This window comes from Sprattus sprattus, assembly GCF_963457725.1.
Source record: "Sprattus sprattus genome assembly, chromosome: 6".
NCBI lineage: Eukaryota > Metazoa > Chordata > Actinopteri > Clupeiformes > Clupeidae > Sprattus > Sprattus sprattus.
Window position 1 is genome coordinate 22,279,671 of NC_137925.1, and position 17,259 is coordinate 22,296,929.

At 43.4% G+C, this 17,259-nt stretch overlaps 1 protein-coding gene across 1 annotated transcript in view; it reads left to right on the plus strand.

The window, feature by feature from the left end:
• slc2a9l2 (solute carrier family 2 member 9, like 2) overlaps positions 1 to 17,259 on the plus strand; it is a gene marked incomplete at both ends in the record, with an annotated part of 142,313 nt that overhangs the window by 102,401 nt on the left and 22,653 nt on the right. Inside the window, one exon of the mRNA XM_080840899.1 lies at positions 12,948 to 13,075. Coding sequence (XP_080697025.1) covers positions 12,948 to 13,075 — 128 coding nt within the window. The remainder of the gene's footprint in view (positions 1 to 12,947; positions 13,076 to 17,259) is intronic.

Genomic DNA, 17,259 nt, shown 5'->3' on the forward strand with positions numbered 1-17,259 from the left:
TCACAGCAATCGAAAAACGCTGTCTAAAAATGAAGGTTTCTACTGTAGATTTAGACACAGACCACGTCCCTAGCCTTTTCGGAAATAATTGTGTGATTGTTGCACGGATGCTACCCCTTTCTGCAGACAATGGCATTTATATTTTGGATTAATGTCCATGCAATATTGTCCAGTCGGCTGCACAGCATTTGTCCCATTGTTATGTGGCAGATGTCCCAGTATAATCTTATTAGAGTGGATGGCATTTACCCCTTTGCTAGTCTGGAATATTGCCATCTCCTCTTTCCAATAGCACCCTGTCAACAGCTGTTTGCACAAATACAATGCACAGTGCATATGCATCTTTGTTTCTCCAGGTTACCGTTATGAACAAACCTGTCGCAGGGTCAGTATGTGTTGCCCATGACTGCACTGAACTGGTTGGTTTTGTTTTTCAGTGTCTGACTTTTTTAAAAAGTTTTGTAAGTACTGGCTTCACTGTATGGTCGTGTGTTAATGTCATGACACAAGCCTTAAAGTGGATTTTATAACACCCCCAGTTCCAGTAATTAATGTCCATTTGTTCTGTCGGAAGGCAGGAAGACAAAAAGAGAAATAAGCCGAGAGCAGAGAAGTGGAGTGCATCTTCCTCCACATCACATACACTGTGTTCTAAAGGTTATGTGGCAGTCCAGCAAGGCTGCATATAACAGATGCTGCGTCATCAGAGTCTATTAAAATGTATGTTGAGTATCTTCAGTGACCTTTGAAAATGTAGCCTATATTGTGATTATCTTCAAGGATGCGTCCAGTTTGTGCCTGATGACGATGTCCCTTTGTCACCCTTAAGCCTGTACATACCACGAGAGTTGGGAATTAATGACGGCTAGCAACCATTCTTTGAGTTTCTCTTTTGAATTGGTGTAAATCAGACTTAGGGATGAATGCACAGACAGTCATAAGATGAACATTTTGTGGGGCCCATTTAATTCAGCTCCGTTGTCTCCTTTTCATTCATTCATCCAGTGATACAATATAACTAGTGTTGTTATTTGTAATTATATAATGTACATACAGTACACATACATACTAAAAAGTCAGGGTTTAGGATCATGCCTCAGGCCAGGTCCTGGTTTCCCGAAGCCTTCTTAATGCTATATCATACGTAGGTTACACCTTAAGCTGTACCTTAATGTTTCTAAGAGTGGTTAGACCTAGACCAGTCTTAGCTCTACCTTAATGTTTATCAAAGTGGTTAGACCTAGACCAATCTTAGCTGTACCTTAACTCAGTTTTCAGATAAAACAAAAGTTTTAGAGCCTACAGGTGTAATGATAGTGGACGTATGCACTGACTGTGTTGTAAGACCATGATATGTGTTGCATTACATTTTATGATTTGTTAAAGAAAAAACTTCTGTATTCATTAAATTATCCCTTATGTTTTAATCCCTCGTGAATTCAAATCTGTAAGTAACATCTAGCCTACAGTCATCCTTATTTTGGGAACTTTTTAAATTTTGACTCACATAGTTGATGATGATGTTACTTCCAATAATGATTACCTGCTCTCCAACCTGAGTCGTGTCCATCGTACTCATCTCACGCATGCTCAAACCTTTGTGAATGACAATAATCAATGCCAGAAACATGGATTCTGCCTCTTAAGGTATACATAGGAAGGCTTCTCTTCTTAAGAGATGGTTTGAGTAACACGTAGAAAAGTAAACAACTTTAGTAAGTTATACCTTTCAAGACTTTGTGAAATGCTAAGAGATGGTTATTGGAAAGCCCAGCCCAGACCGATTTCTCATAAAGTGAGCTCTTGACAATGCACAATTTATAAGCCCAGTCCCAGCTTATTTCTCCAGTATTCCATCAATTATGCCAGTATTATACTTGAATACATTGCCGGAGCACAGACTATTACAGCTCACTGGGTACCTATAAGGCGACAAGCCTGATCGCATTTAAGTGCAGGGCATTTAAGTCTGTTCCTTTGAGGTGAAATTTGGCTTTGATTGTTTGAGATTTGATTATGAAGACCTCAGAGACACACCAAGCAGCGGTCTCATTGCCATCGTTTCTACGTAGAGTGACGTAATATGCTATTTTTGCCTCACTCCCACCAAATCGCTGTTTGGGAGGTCATCTCTCATAAATAGGCATTAACAAAAGCAAAGATATAGACGAGAGCAGCTCTGGCAAATCATGCATCACTGATGCCTTTGTTACCTTGTGAAAGTGGCTGAGATGTCTGAGGTACCGATGACTGGATTGTGTGTGTGTGTGTGTGTGGGGGGGGGGGGTGACATGAAAGGACCCTGATGCACACCAAGTTGTACGTTGAACGTCTACCTAGTGTAAGAAAAAGGATGTCGCTCATGTGGTTGATGCAGCAATCAGTCTTCATTCCAGTAAATGCCAGTATCGCAGCACGTGGAACACACTCCAGATTCAGCGCTGCAGATGTGAACAACAAGCATCTGGTTATGGTCTGGTCCAGAGGAGAGGTGAAAGAGGAGGTGCAGATAAGGAGGAACACAGCTACAGTGCCTGAGGTGGGAGAGGAGGGAGGAAGGGAGAGGGAGGAAAAGATAGAGAGAGAGAAGGAGGAAGGGAGATTAAGGAAGAGAGAGAGAGGAAGGGAGAGATAAAGGAATAGAGAGGGAGGAAGGAAGAGAGAGGAATGGAGCGAGAGAGGAAGAGAAAGAGAATGAAAGGGAGAGAGATTGAGTAAGGGAGAGAGAGAGAGAGGAAGGAAGAAAGAGGGGGAGGAAGAGAGAGTGTGAGAGAACTCCAAAGCATCGTATGGGGCTCTGAGTTGAGATCAAACATGACCACCTGCCTGTGCTAATGCTGCACACACAGCATTAACTTTTAATTATGGAGAAGTTTGCATTTCACACCTTTCTCCCTGACACTCCTCTCTGGCACACACACATGCACACACCACTTACTTATGACAACATCGCTGTTCAGCACAAACATAGCTAAAAAAATTTAGCAAAATGTGGACTTCAAGGAAAAAACTATTAGCTTGGGGCGTTGTATATGGTTGTGTGTAATTGATATAACTAACACCCACATATGTGTTACATATGTACTATATGGGTAGAATATAGGGAATGTATGTACTTGATTGTTGCTGATGGGTAAAGGTATATCACAGTTGTTGACAAGCTGTCTCAGCCTCGGTGGAGGCCCTCTCCCCTGGATTTGTGTTTGTTTGGTCCCCAAGACAGGCTGACAGTAAGTTTGTCTGAAATGTGTCAGTGCTGAGTGTCATACCAATGTCTTTGTGTAGGGAGAGCAGTGATGTAAGTTTACTGGATGCTTTCTGTCTAACGGCTTTAGTGTTGTGGTTTTTCTCTCTTATGGTGAGGATGTCACTGTCTTTCAGGTCATTACTGTTACACACTTGCACACTTTTACTCCCAAAATGCTCTTGCAATGCATGTGCAAACACACACACGCCCATGCACACACACCCATGCACACACACACACACACAAACACACACACACACACATACACACATAGCACACACACTCACGTGCACACACACACACACACACACACACACACACACACAAAGGAAAGAGACTGTGCCGTAAATGTGTCTGACCACTTTGAAAGAAATGCATGTACACATTTACAAGTCACAATGCCTTTGTCAGCTGTTAAGGCATAGTCTATTGACTGGATGTTTGTAATTATATTTCCATTAAAAGCATTGTCCTTCAGTCCTTTAGGCAATAATGTAATTTGTAGTCAGCAAGTTTGGTGGAAGTTGCCTGTTTTGTAGACGAATAACTTCAAAGCCTCTCCCACAAGCCACTTACACATACTACAAATTCGTCTTGGCATGAACAAATGATTGACAGACAAGGCATTGTTTTGATAAGTGGAACGTTGTCTCGTCCTGATTGTTTCTATGTGGCATACGCAGATATGTCTTTCCTCATAACACACACTGGTCGCATCTATAATGTGTGGAGAGCATCAAACATCCCACATCGTGTTCTGAATTAAACAGCGGACCGCACCTTCACAGACGTTTTCCTAATAAAGGCTTTGAGAATTAGTTGACACCAACACTATTCATGGGTACAATTACCTAGCTCTAATACAACCTGGAGAAAATGACTCTGTCAAGGGTTATGCCTTCTAATCAAGGATTCTTCTGTCATGTCCAAATGAGTGGGAGAGGGCAGAGCAGGTCAGTGCTTTAATTCGATATGTTTTGTGAAGGTGTGCTGTGTGTCTCTGTGTGTGTGTGTGTGTGTGTGCGTGCGTGCATCCATCCGTGCGTGCGTGCGTGCACATGTGCATGCATGTATGTAGTAGAGCTATATTTTTTCCAGTGTTATGGATGATTCATGAATAAAATAGTTTTGTTTCCGTCTACATGAACATGATTCAATAGGTTTTATTTATTTAAACTATACGCTGTGTCCTGGTAACTAAGGCCATACGTCTCATAATGGCCTAGCCCTAGCCTCAACAGGGTTAAGTAGTTGAAACTAGCAATACCAAATACTAAAGAATAAACCAAACTAAAAAAATCTAAACTTTACATAGGTTAGAAGATGTTGAAATCGCTTCACATAAATGAAATGTCATAATGATGATGGGGATATTGAAAAAGTAGCCAAAATGTTATGGATTTCTCATTACCAGATTAATCAGACCTAGCTCAGTTCCATCATATTTATAGAATAAGATTTGATTTGCAACGACACAGTCAAAGAAACAGGAGAACGTCTTTGTGACATGTAATCTTTGTGCTAGTGTGACTTAATATTATTTACCACTAGTAATTAAAGTAGCAGTATGGAGGATTTAGTCTGATCTATTAGCAGAAATTAGCGTGAGTTTAGAATGAGCCTGTTGTAATGAGCCTAAATCCTACAAACGGTGCCTTTAAATACACTGGCATTGCTCGACCAATTGTGTTTTTTGGTTGCTACGGCAGCATTAACGTGACACTACATTGAAAACAGGCAACTGCTCTAACATACATTCAATGCTAGACTAATACAATTCTTGACATAACAGGAAGTAACTTTGTCTACCGGCAACCTTACTGTCGTAACTCTATGGTTCTCTGTCATTCCCTTTATGGCCTGCCTCTCTAGACATGGGCCCAGAAGCAATTTGTGTTCTTCACATGAAAGCGGGACGGGTCAGCGGGGGGGAAAGGTGGTGGTGATGGCGGGGGAATTTCTGTCAGGCCATCTGCAGGACAGCTTGTACCTACACGGCCTTGTCAATTGGACCCCTCCAGGCTGCTCCGTTTTGCCATTAGCACAGGGCTTTATAAAGTCCACTTGATGAAGTGGCCATAGGGGTGAGTGGACAGTGACGAAGACGGATAGCCTCCGCTGAGAGCGTTGGGGGTGGGCACGTGTTCGTGCCAAGAACAACACACAGAGCGCTGCCAAAAACAATAGGCTCTTCAGAGAACACTTGTCAGCTCGTAATGAACTGCACCCATCAGGAGGGGGCTCGCCAACAGAGGAGCCAAAAGCCACGTGCGAAGACGGGGGAAGGAAGGGGAGACGGGGGAGAGAGAGAGACACACCAAGAGACAGTTGTGGTAACAGATGCTTCATGCGTCCTCTGTTGTATTGACTTCACGCCCCCCTCCTATGTGACAGCGTATCCACTGATTGATGTTTCAAACTTGGGTCACATTCGATCAGGCAGTGAGAGATTGAGTGACAGGAAGAGATAGAGAGAAAGAGAAAGAGATGAAGAGGAAAAGAGAACAAGATGGGTGCTTCAGTAGAGAGCGAGAGAGGTGATGACCCCAGCACTAGGTTGCAGTTGAGTTCTGAAGAGAAACTGAGGCAAAGACAACAGCAGGTTGGCTTCTCAGGCGCCCTTCTGCCATTACATAACGAACATCTGCGTCCTCCTATTACCTTAGCAAAGTCATGGCGCATTTGAATGCAGCATCTCATACGCACTGACCTGTGAAAGTCCAGTTCTCTGTGTTTGTTGTGCAGATTCCAGATTGTTCCTTTTCCTTGATTTTCGTTGACTTTCTTGCAGTTGCAAAAACTGAAGTGGTCTCATTTGAATCATCAGTTGTAGATTTGGTGCCATCATAATTTTAGCAGGTGATTTAATTGTATATGTACTATATTATTGTTCTATAAATGCATAATTTATATACAAAGTAAATAATACATAGCTTAAAGTGCCATGTTTGAAACACAATGGTCAGATTTGAACATTTGCAAGAAGAAGTGGTACAGACCTGCTTTATCAGTGAATGCTGTATGAACCCGGCTGTGACGAGGGTCCATCAGATGCGCCTAAAGGCGACCGACGTTCCATCCATGCATAAAAGCAAATATCATGAGGGTGCTTGTTGTTGTTGTTGCTGTTTATGGTTCGTGCTGTTGACTGAGAGCGGAGTGACATGGTCCAGGCAAACACAATGAATGTCTTGCTAACGCCACAGAGTGACTGATGTGAATCTCTGTTGTGCAATGTCGCGCTCCTGCTGCTGTAGACAATTTACCACGGAGAAAATGAAAAACTTGCTTACTGCATGTCGTGCGTCTGCACAAAACCATTCAAGGTCCCTAAAGTGTTTTCTAGTGCTACACTCTGCCTCTCGGCTGAAAGACGACAGCATTTGCATCATGGCTTTTAGCGCATCCTTGAAACGGCTGCCATTGCGCGACCTTCGCAGCTAGCCCTGCTCCTGGCTTTTGTTGCATGTGCCAAACCCAGGTGGCTCGCTGAATGAGCTGGTATTATTTCCATGTTGGGTAATGAAAGGCTCTAATTTCAACGTGTCCTCTCTGGCCTTGCAAATGTATCATGACAGTTAAGAGTTGCAATTGGTCCCCTGTTTCTTAGGCACACAACACAAAAGGCAGTAAGAGTCAGTAAGCGCATCCAGAGAGCTAAGAAAACGTATCTTTCAGAAATAACTTTAGTTAAAAGTTAAAGTTAAATTAGTTAAAACACTAATTAGCTCTCAGTGTTTAAACACATACTGTATATTGCACTGAAATGCAACAAACCGCCTACACATTTATCGCCATGTTTCTGTGACTTTCGTTGTTTGCCTTAGGAAATCTTGAACTACTTTATTCTGCTAGTTATTTCTACTGAAGTAACAGCTGCAGGCTTGAGTAAGTGTCCAGTGTCCAGATGCTTCATGCCCTCGAACAGTCCTTAATGATCCTATTCACCATGATCGTGTAAATATAAGAATGTTTATATATATGTGTGTGTGTGTGTGTGTGTGTGTGTGTGTGTGTGTGTGTGTGTGTGTGTGTGTGTGTGTGTGTGTGTTTGCTGAGTGGCATATGCCTGACAGATTAACTAGGCGCATTTGCAGAAAATGGTGTCAGGAGAGACATCACATGGACAATATGTCTGTCAGTAAAAACATCCCTTTTGATCTCAGTTTGCAGGTGAGAACATGCATGGACTGATGATGTAGCCACCTTCCACCCCAGCCTTCTTTCTCTCTCTGAGGAAAGTCTTGCAGTCCTTCAAAGGCATGTGTCTTCACAGCACTTTAGATGATGTGCCTTTTAAGAGGCCAATTAACTACATGCTTTTGTTCTTGAGTGGATCCATGGGAAAAGGCTGGCCTTGAACACATGGGATGTGCTAATTGGTTGTGCATGAGGCTAATTCAGAATCATTTAGTACAGTTAAAGTGGCATTAAAGTAGAGAAGAGAAGAACCTAAACTGAGCATCTGATTGGTGCACTGGTACGGGTGGATTTGTATCCATTTTTTGTTGTATTTGAGTCTCCAGTGGGTGGGTTTGCACGAAAGCTGGAGAAGATAAACTAAAGCAAATGAGATTATATTTTCCGAATATGCATTCATGTGTGTTTGTGTGCGTGTGTGTGCGTGCGCATGCTTTTGCCTGAAAGCTTTACTTCTTGCTTTATGTAATTAGCTATTTATAGTTTTCCACATTTGCGGTTAGATAATATCTCTAGCCGTAAACCATGAATCCAGCGATGCGGAAGATGGAGAAGCTGGCAACAGCCTGATGGAAGATGTAGGTGGTCCTGCCATGAACCCAGCGTAGTCTGCACAGCATGCTGGGAAATATGTAGAGACAAAGGAAGGATGTTATCAAACCATTACTGAAAAATTGACAGCCACGCCTCCAAAAGCTGTTTCTCCTGGATGCAAGTCGACAAAAAAACAAAACCACTCATGTTCCAATCTAGTCGCATGCACACACACAAGTGCATCTATTCTTCCTGGTTGCATATACATATAAACCCATGCATGCACAAACCTGCTCACACAAGCGGCAGTCTCCCATCATCTGCCCGCAGTGCGTGGCCACTGAGCAGCATCCATGTTGCCCCCTCATCCCCCTCCTTGAAGACCCACCAAGGCATCTGTCATGGAACAGCACGGATGCGCAGTGGCCCACTTCCTCATTACCCGCCCACCATCAGTGCACCACAACTTTGGGAAGGAAGCTGTACAGACCTGCTATATCAGTGAAAGCTGTATGACCCCTCCTCCACACACACCCACACACACACCGTCCCACACAGCTATCCTCCCCCTTCTTTGTTTAGCTGTACCAGAACCTGGCTGTGACGAGGGTCCATCAGATGCGCCTAAAGGCGACCGCGAGCCATCCATGCATAAAAGCAAATATCATGAGGGTGCTTGTTGTTGTTGTTGTTTCTGGTTCGTGCTGTTGACTGAGAGCGGAGTGACATAGTCCAGGCAAACACGATGAATGTCTTGCTAACGCCACATAGTGACTGATGTGAGTCTCTGTTGTGCAATGTCGCGCTCCTGCTGCTGTAGACAACTTACCACGGAGAAAAACTTGCTAACTGGATGTCGTGCATCTGCAAAGAGCCATTTGAGATTCTTTAAGTGTTTTCTAGTGCTCCACTCTGCCTCTCGGCTGAAAGACGCCAGCATTTGCATCATGGCTTTTAGCGCATCTTTGAAACCGCTGCCATTGCGTGGCTTTCGCAGCTAGCCGCGCTCCTGGCTTTTGTTGCATGTGCCGAACCCAGGTGGCTCGCTGAATGAGGCGTTTCTTTTTTTTCGTGTTGGGTATTGAAAATGGTGCGCTGCGCTTCAGGCTCTATTTTCAACGTGCCCCCTCTCTGGTTCTCGCAAATTAACCTTGCATCTCGCCTCAAGAAAGGTGACGTCAGATCAGCTTTGAGAGCTACTGTAGGACGAGGGGAGACAAGTCTGGAAGCCGAAGAGAGGCAGAAAAGGGAAAATGGCTTGGGGATCTGTAAAGCATATGATTGGCTCAGAGACGGCACAGGTTAAATGGATGGAAAGAAAACTCCTCTCAGGTCGGTCATTAAGTGTGATTACCCACCCTGAAAGCAGACGTTCTTCCATGTCCCTAAAAAGCTGGCTGTTGTAGATAATCAGATGATGAGAATGATCACTGAAGCCAAAGAGGTGCAGTCTTTTTGAACATCTGCAGATCCATGAGTTGCCTTACTGATCCACCATGGCTGTTAAGCAAATGATTCCTAATCCTGGTATGCATGTCACAGATGTACGTTTGCTATTCCTGTCATTTATCTGTCCTTCACATATGAAACATTCTTATAAAGTATCTTTATTTAAAGTGTCCACATATAGACTTATGAACATATTTGCACATTCATTTAATGAAGTGCATGAGTGTGAAGGGCCCAACCTTTGCTGTGGTTTGTAACAACAAACCTTGACCCTGATTTTTAGCATATCACATAATATCACTCCTTTGATATGAGCCATAGTTGATTTGGTTTCCAAAGAATGGCTGTTGTTGGTTGGCAATTGGTAAGAATGCACAAGGTCTTCATAAAATCTCATGTCTGAATCTCAAGTAAAAAGTTACATTCTCACTGGTTTGTGTCTAATCATTGCACCATTCTTAAATATCCTTGGCTCACTCTGAAGCAAGGTCTCTCTATATAACAATGTTTATCTTTTTCTTTACTATATTGTTCGAGTGCCTCAGTGTCCGAGATCCCACTGAGATGCAGTACCACACAGCTCATGTATCTTCAATTCCCTATCACATTTTTTCAACCACAGAGTTGCTCGTGTGTGTTCCAGCCCCTCTATAGGTTTTGAGTCATAAAGCAGTACGCTTTAAGGCATTCCTTCAGAAGCCCAGGATTATGGTGTTATTCTGATATTCTATGGTGTTATTCTGGTATCTTTGGTGTTATTCTGTTATTCTATGGTGTCAAAATACGATCTGACTGACTGGCCCGGGGAGTCCATTCTTATTGGCTCTGCTGGAGTAGGCGCTGGAATAGGCTCAGTCTTGATGGACTTAATTGCTATGGATTCACAGGATAAATGAGCTCATCTTCAACCTCCCTCTTTCTAACCCCTTTCTCTCCCATTGTGGGGTCTGCTACTTGCTGCACAAAGGCAAAACACACACACACACACACACACACACACACACACACACACACACAGCTTTATCTATTCCTTCATTTTGCCTTTTCAGTGAAAAGGCTCTAGGTGGTTCTTGGCCAGAGGGGAAAGTCATTGACCCAACAGAAAGCACGCACTACATTATGCGATCGTCTGCCGTCTCAAACTTTTTGATTCGTATTCAGCCATGATTGGGTCCGCTCCGTGACTGTGGAAACATAATGAATTGGCTCCGGGCTAGTTCCGAATCCATCACAAAGCCCCCCACACCACACCACACCACACCCCACAGACATATGCCCTGTGAGATTAATGCACAAGGGACACTTGTTAGGCCCATTCGCCTCTCAGCACATTGTGTGCAATATGCTGACTGTTAATTAGACTGGCGTCCCCACAAGCGGGGATGACTTTGTCACGTTGATATGACTTGTTGAGTACCATTTTGTCATGCGCAAGGAGTCTATTTCCACTCTGTGGCAGCCTCGGAGACTCAGAGATAATTTTTTTTTTACTGCCTGAGGTTGAAAATGATTGTATTTGATGCACACATGAAAATGGTGTGCTGTACTCCAGTTGTTGATTAATGGTATTAGGTCTGTATTCATATTGTGAATAGCTGGTGTTAGTGGCAGTAGAAGATGTTTTTTACCATGCTGTGTGTGCATCTGTGAGACACAGAGAAAGAGCGAGATAATGTTAAACCGCACTCAATAATAAACCGGGAAGACTACAGGCTACGAAAAAATGCACTCTGGACAACTGTCGGTCCTCTCTAACAGGCTCAGAAAATGCATTTGTTTCCAAACCTTTCCCCATTTCTACAAGCCCCCCTACCCCCATGCTATTTACTTATAGCTGTACTGAAAGAATACAAATAAAAAATGTATGTTGCATCCATGTAATATTACTTCTCCGTGTTTTTAATTTAAATTTGATTTATTTCCCCTCTGTGAAGCCTATAGTGCTGTAGTAAATCCTTTAGAAGTACATTTACATTTATTCCTTAAGTGGATGCTTTGATCTAAAGCAGCACAAACACCTGTGAGCTATTCATTGTTTCAGGACATGTGCTGCCTGGGAATTGGACCCTTGGCTGTGGTGCTTTAATCTATTGTTATCACCCAGGAAAGACTTTTTGGCTCCCTGTGTCAAACCAGGCCTTTTTTATTGGTGTTCACCAAATTTAAACTAAATTAAGGCAAAATTCATCATTGTACCTGTCCCCTCTAATTGACTTCTCTGTGTGCACGCACCCTACCCCTTCCACCATGGCTTTCGACTGACTGCTTGTCCCTCCTCCTCTCCTCTCTGCCGTCTCCTGTTTTTCCTCCCAGTAGGAAACACATGGGGTTGATTGCACAGCCTTCTTGCACATTCCCTGCCAGTGGTGCAATTTGTTGTACCACCCCCTAGGGGGCGCTTCAGGCCCCCATCTCATAGGCATGCCAGACATGCTCCGCCTGTTAATTACATGCAAGTTGGGGATGCTAACCGCTACAGGATCGGATATCATAGAATTGACTGTGTGTGTGTGTGTGTGTGTGTGTGTGTGTGTGTGTGTGTGTGTGTGTGTGTGTGTGTGTGTGCATGAGAGCCATTTCTGTGTACACTCGTAAATCCAGAAGCTTTGACCCACCAATCATCCTGACATACTTCCACTGTCATCCTGGGTTGTGCTCTTTGCCCTGCTTCCATTATCATTTGGATTAGTGGTGCTGTGCTGAGTGAGATTGTTTCCCCTGTTCCCTGCGAGGCCCTTTAATCTGCATGTTTTCTTCAATAGTTGTCGTGCTCTGTAGTTCTTATCTTTGAGGTAAAGCTTCTGATACCGTGACGATGCTGATCCCTCGACGCCCAGAACTCTGCCTATACCAGCATTGCCATAGTGTATAATGTAAAACACTATTGATCCGATCCACTCCTTGAGTCCACATCCCTGCTTGCAGTGTGTTGAATGTCTCCAATGCAACCTTCTCCATTCACCCATAGCGTGCTAGCCAGTCCACCCCTAATGCGTGCCATGTTTGACCAAAAAAAGGAAGAGCTGGACTAGCATGATGTTCATGTGATGGTGGTCCAGGATTCGGTTTGATGTAGTGGAATGCATGTGGCATTTCATCATAGGGTTGTCTGTGTTAGACATGCTATTGACTGGTTTGAATAAAGTTGATTTGGTTTCAGATATCGTCCTGATTATTCAAGCAGAATCTATGAACTGCATGTAAATACATTTGATCGTGACTGTTTATGACTTATATGCAATATTTTATTTGCAATAGGGTTTTGATGTCATTGTATAGGCTGTATAATATATAATAATGTAATCCGAGTTCCTAGGAAATATTCATACCACTAATTAAATATTAATCTGAAAAAGCTTTGTTCCAGAGAATTAGACTTGTCAGAGCACTGTTGGTGGTATGGAATAGTGTGTGTACTAGTGTGTGTACTGATTGTCGATATGTTCTTCTCTCTCTCTCTCTCTCTCTCTCTCTCTCTGTGTGTGTGTGTGTGTGTGTGTGTGTGTTTGTCCTGCAGGGGGTATCCCTTTCATCCTGACTGGTGAGTTGTTTGAACAGTCCTATCGAGCTGCTGCCTTCACAATAGCAGGAACCATCAACTGGCTGGCCAACTTCGCTGTCGGCCTCCTGTTTCCTTTCATTCAGGTGTGTATGTCTGTATGTAGGCAAGTAACTGTGCAGGGTACAATATTGCGCAACGATATGACACCATACCAAGACATACTGTGGCTGGCTTGCCACAGCAGTCTTAAGGTTTGTAGCTACTTTCAATTACAAATGTTGTTTTTTGCTTCCCTTAATAAGTTGCAGTACCTATAAGGTGGCAGAAATGTGACTTCTTTCCAGAGAAATAATACATTTACTGTGTGTGTGCCTGTTGGTTAGTGAAACAAATATGCATTTTAAATGTGAAAGTAAGGTAAATGTAGAGAGCATTTGTTTTTCAATTAAATTAAATTCAATCTGAATTAACAATATAATAGTCTCAAGGCGCATGTGAGAGAGCATGTGTAGGTGTGGAGGGTATTTATACATCAATGATTGATTTATCAATACATACATTTAGAGTGAAAATATTCACTCTGCACCTAGCAACCAACCCTCCGGGGCTTCTTTGCTCCCTCTCTGTCTCTCTATATCACACGTTTCTCGTTTGCCAATTTATAAAAGAAGATGAACCTTGCCCAGTGTCATTTTCTGTACCAGTTTAATCTCTCAAACTCAAGCTACTCCCTGCTCATCACTTCGCTCTTACCACAGGCTCTTCAAGAAGAAAAAAAAGAGGGGAAAAAAAATCATACCTGAGGCATGTTCCCCTGTGTGCTAAAGTTTACTTTAAACAGTCTTCCTTAGTAGCTCCATCTCTGACTCATTTTTGAAGCCAATTGGCTGATCTCCAGGCATAGGCTCCATCATAGGGAAGAGGGGGGGGGGCACCATAAAGCCCTTATTTACCTACGCTTTACATGTGCTAGAAACACATGTTACACGTGTTCCCTTTTACAGTGTGTTGGATTTAGGGGGGGGTCAATGGAATATAGTATACATAATTATGATCTTGTTAGTATATACGCACCTGTAACTACGAGTCGTTGTGTTTTTCGTTAGCTTAGAATGACCCCTTCACGTCTACATAGTTCGTCAGTCCGCCATGTTGAGTGTTCTTACGATGAAGTGGAAGATTGAATTTGGTGCCGCCAGTTGAAGGACAAATAAGATGTTTGTGAGAGGTTTGAGAACCCAAATGTTTCAATTAAATGTCCCAAAAAATAGATAGTCCGTTTCATACTCCTGACTTATCCCAATGCAGTAATGCAGCTTGTACCCTTTGGACAAAGGACTGTAGCTGGACAAAACTAAATTCTTACAAATACATACTTACTTCAAATAAATCACACACAACACTTTTATCATAACCAAATATATACTACTTGGATTGAAAATGTTTGTGACAAATGCATTAGTCGTAATGGTGCATTTTAGTTATGCTAGAGTGCAAAGTTTTAAATAGTGTGTGTGCGTGCGTGTGTGTTTTTCGGCGAATGCTGTCAATTAATTAAGTCTCTAATTCCCATCCTTACCTGACAAGGACAGCTAATGTAAGAATAATTCCCATCAATTAATAACCGGAAGGCGAAAGCTGTTCCTGAGCAATCCAAATAATTTTCCTGCACATTAGCCGACCGCCTAAGGATACTCCCACTTTAATTACTACGGCTGTCCTCTGTGTACCACCTCAGAAACCAAACCTCTCAAGAGGCTCAAACCTCTCCCCCTCTCTCTCTCAGTCTCTCTCTCTCTCTTTCTCTTTCTGTGTTTCTTTCTTTCTTTCTTTCTTTCTTAGGGCTACAATTACAACAAACGCTTTTTGTACTTTCTCTGTCTGCAGTAGTCCTCACAGATTCTTTTCAGGTAGAACAAAACACTACATTATTTTCAGTAAGAAGTAGAGGTGTCAGGCAAGTGTGATGGTGATGACATTAACCCTCACCATCTTAGTAAAGTCTATGTGAAGGAGGAAGACTACACTAATACGAAATGAGACTGGGACAGATACCCTTCATTTAGATTTTCTCTCAAGGCAAGCACTTTGAAACATCACTTCACATTTGCAACTGGGGGAATGCATCCACCATTTTGTCAGGCCGTCTGATTCACCTGGACAGGCTTGCGAGCCCTCTATTTGACTTGAGGGACCGCATCTAAAAGGTGTGTGTGGAGAAATGTCCAGACTGGTTGTATTTATTCTGGTCCTCAGTAATGCTCCAGCACATTGTCTGCCTATACTGTGATGTACCATCATCTTCCCATCTGAAGAGAAATGGTTTTCACTGTGCGTGGGAATGGGGCATTTGTGTGTGTGTGTGTGTGTGTGTGTGTGTGTGTGTGTGTGTGTGTGTGTGTGTGTGTGTGTGTGTGTGTGTGTGTGTGTGTGTGTGGGTGGGTGTGTGTGTGTGAAACAGTTGGTTTTATAAAATTACATAGAATACTGAAATGGGGTTTATATACGGAGTGGTTCATAGTTAAACACACACACACACACACACACACACACACAGTATATATGTGTGTGTGTGTGTGTTTGTGTTTGTTGGGGTTTCAAGTGTGCACTCAGCTTCAGGTGTGAGCATGATTATGCACGGTTCTCAGTCACATTTCGATGCGTCTTAAAAACTTGTGTGTGTGTGTTCAAGTACGTGTGTGTAATCCCAGAAAAGGCCTCCCAGCCAAGGCCTGGCAGGAGCTCAGGCGGCTTCATCTCCCTCCCATGCTCTGCCACAGCAGGGAACCCCTCACCCCCCTGCTGTGCCCCCCTGCTGTGCCGGCACCATAGAGCTTCTCCAGCCGCCCGCTCCTCATTAGACGACAGCTCCGCTCCTCTCCATGCCGCCTGACACTCCGCCATTCTGCTCTGCCGCTCTCCTGAGCCTCCCCGTGCTCGGCGGGTATCAAAGCCCAAATCATGTTCTCGCTAAAGCGCTGAGCCTGCTGCACCACAGTGTGCTTTGTATGGTGCGGGGTGTGTAAAGATTGGCTCATGAAAGAGTTATCAGCTGGTATTGTTGTGGGCTATAGTTAGTCACAATTCAGTGGACCGTTGAGCATAGTGTGCTGCTGTCATGTCCGTTGTAGCTTAAGTAACCATGCTGTATTGTATTGGAATAAGCATGGCAGACATATGCTGTAGGTCAGAGGAGAAAAAAAACGCAGGGTGATTTTTATTTCTACATTCTGCCGTGTGCTTTATTGAATACATTTTATCGACTGTTGGACACAGTCTGGATATAAATCACCCGAACAGCCTTCAGTGTGAAATCATGTAGTGAAAATGAGATCAATAAGCAGTCATGGCACACAAGTATGAGTACATTTCATGGGTAAAATAAAACTATCATGGCATGAAACTAAGAGAGTAGCATATCATATAACCGCTTCCAGCTTCAAGAGCATTTGGAGGAAGCCGATGCCTTCTCCTCTCCTCTCCTCTCCTCTCCTCTCCTCTCCTCTCCTCTCCTCTCCTCTCTGCCTTGGGGCTGTCTGTATAAGTATAGCCCTGGGGCAGCTCTCTGTCTTTCTGTAACAGTACACACAGACACGGTGTTAGTCATCTAATAAGCCAATTCTCCAACCATGCTGTTTCGAGCCAACAATCCCAGCCTGTGCCTGACCCTTCTTCTACCTCAACCCTCCATCCTCCCAAACCCTACTCACCCACCCAGACAAGTAAGACACAAGGGGAACTGGGAAAGAGAGAGGAAATGGAGAAAGGGATAGGGAGGGAGAGAGAATGGGGATTTAACAAAATAGAGTGGACAGGGCAGATGGAGGGAGAAAGGTCAGTAAAAAAGGAGGTAGGGAAAGAAAAGTATTTGGCAGTCAGAACTCCTTTTGAAACTTTCGGTTCTATTGAACATCTCACCCAGCTGACAGTGAGACATTGCAACCAGAGGCACATACCTCTCTCTGGCTCTCTCTCTCTATTTCAGTCAGTCTCTCTGTCTCTCTCTCTCGCTCTCTCTTTCTCTCTGTTTCTGTCAGTCTCACTATCTCTGTTTTGTTTGTTTCTGTCGGTGCTTAGAGCACCCTGCACAGTTTGATGTCCTGACGTGCTGTTGTGTGCGGGGTTGTACAGTACTGCTTTTGGAAAAGCTTTCATCATTTATATCTCTTGTGTAGGTAGGATCAAGAATAAACATGTCTATCACTGTCTTTTGATATTTCATCTTTTCTTTATGTTTTAATAAGAGCGCTGTTAACCTTTGCGGAGAGCTCCTACTCTCAAGCAGTAAAGGGATCCCATGTTTTTATCTGCAATTAATGTGTTTTCA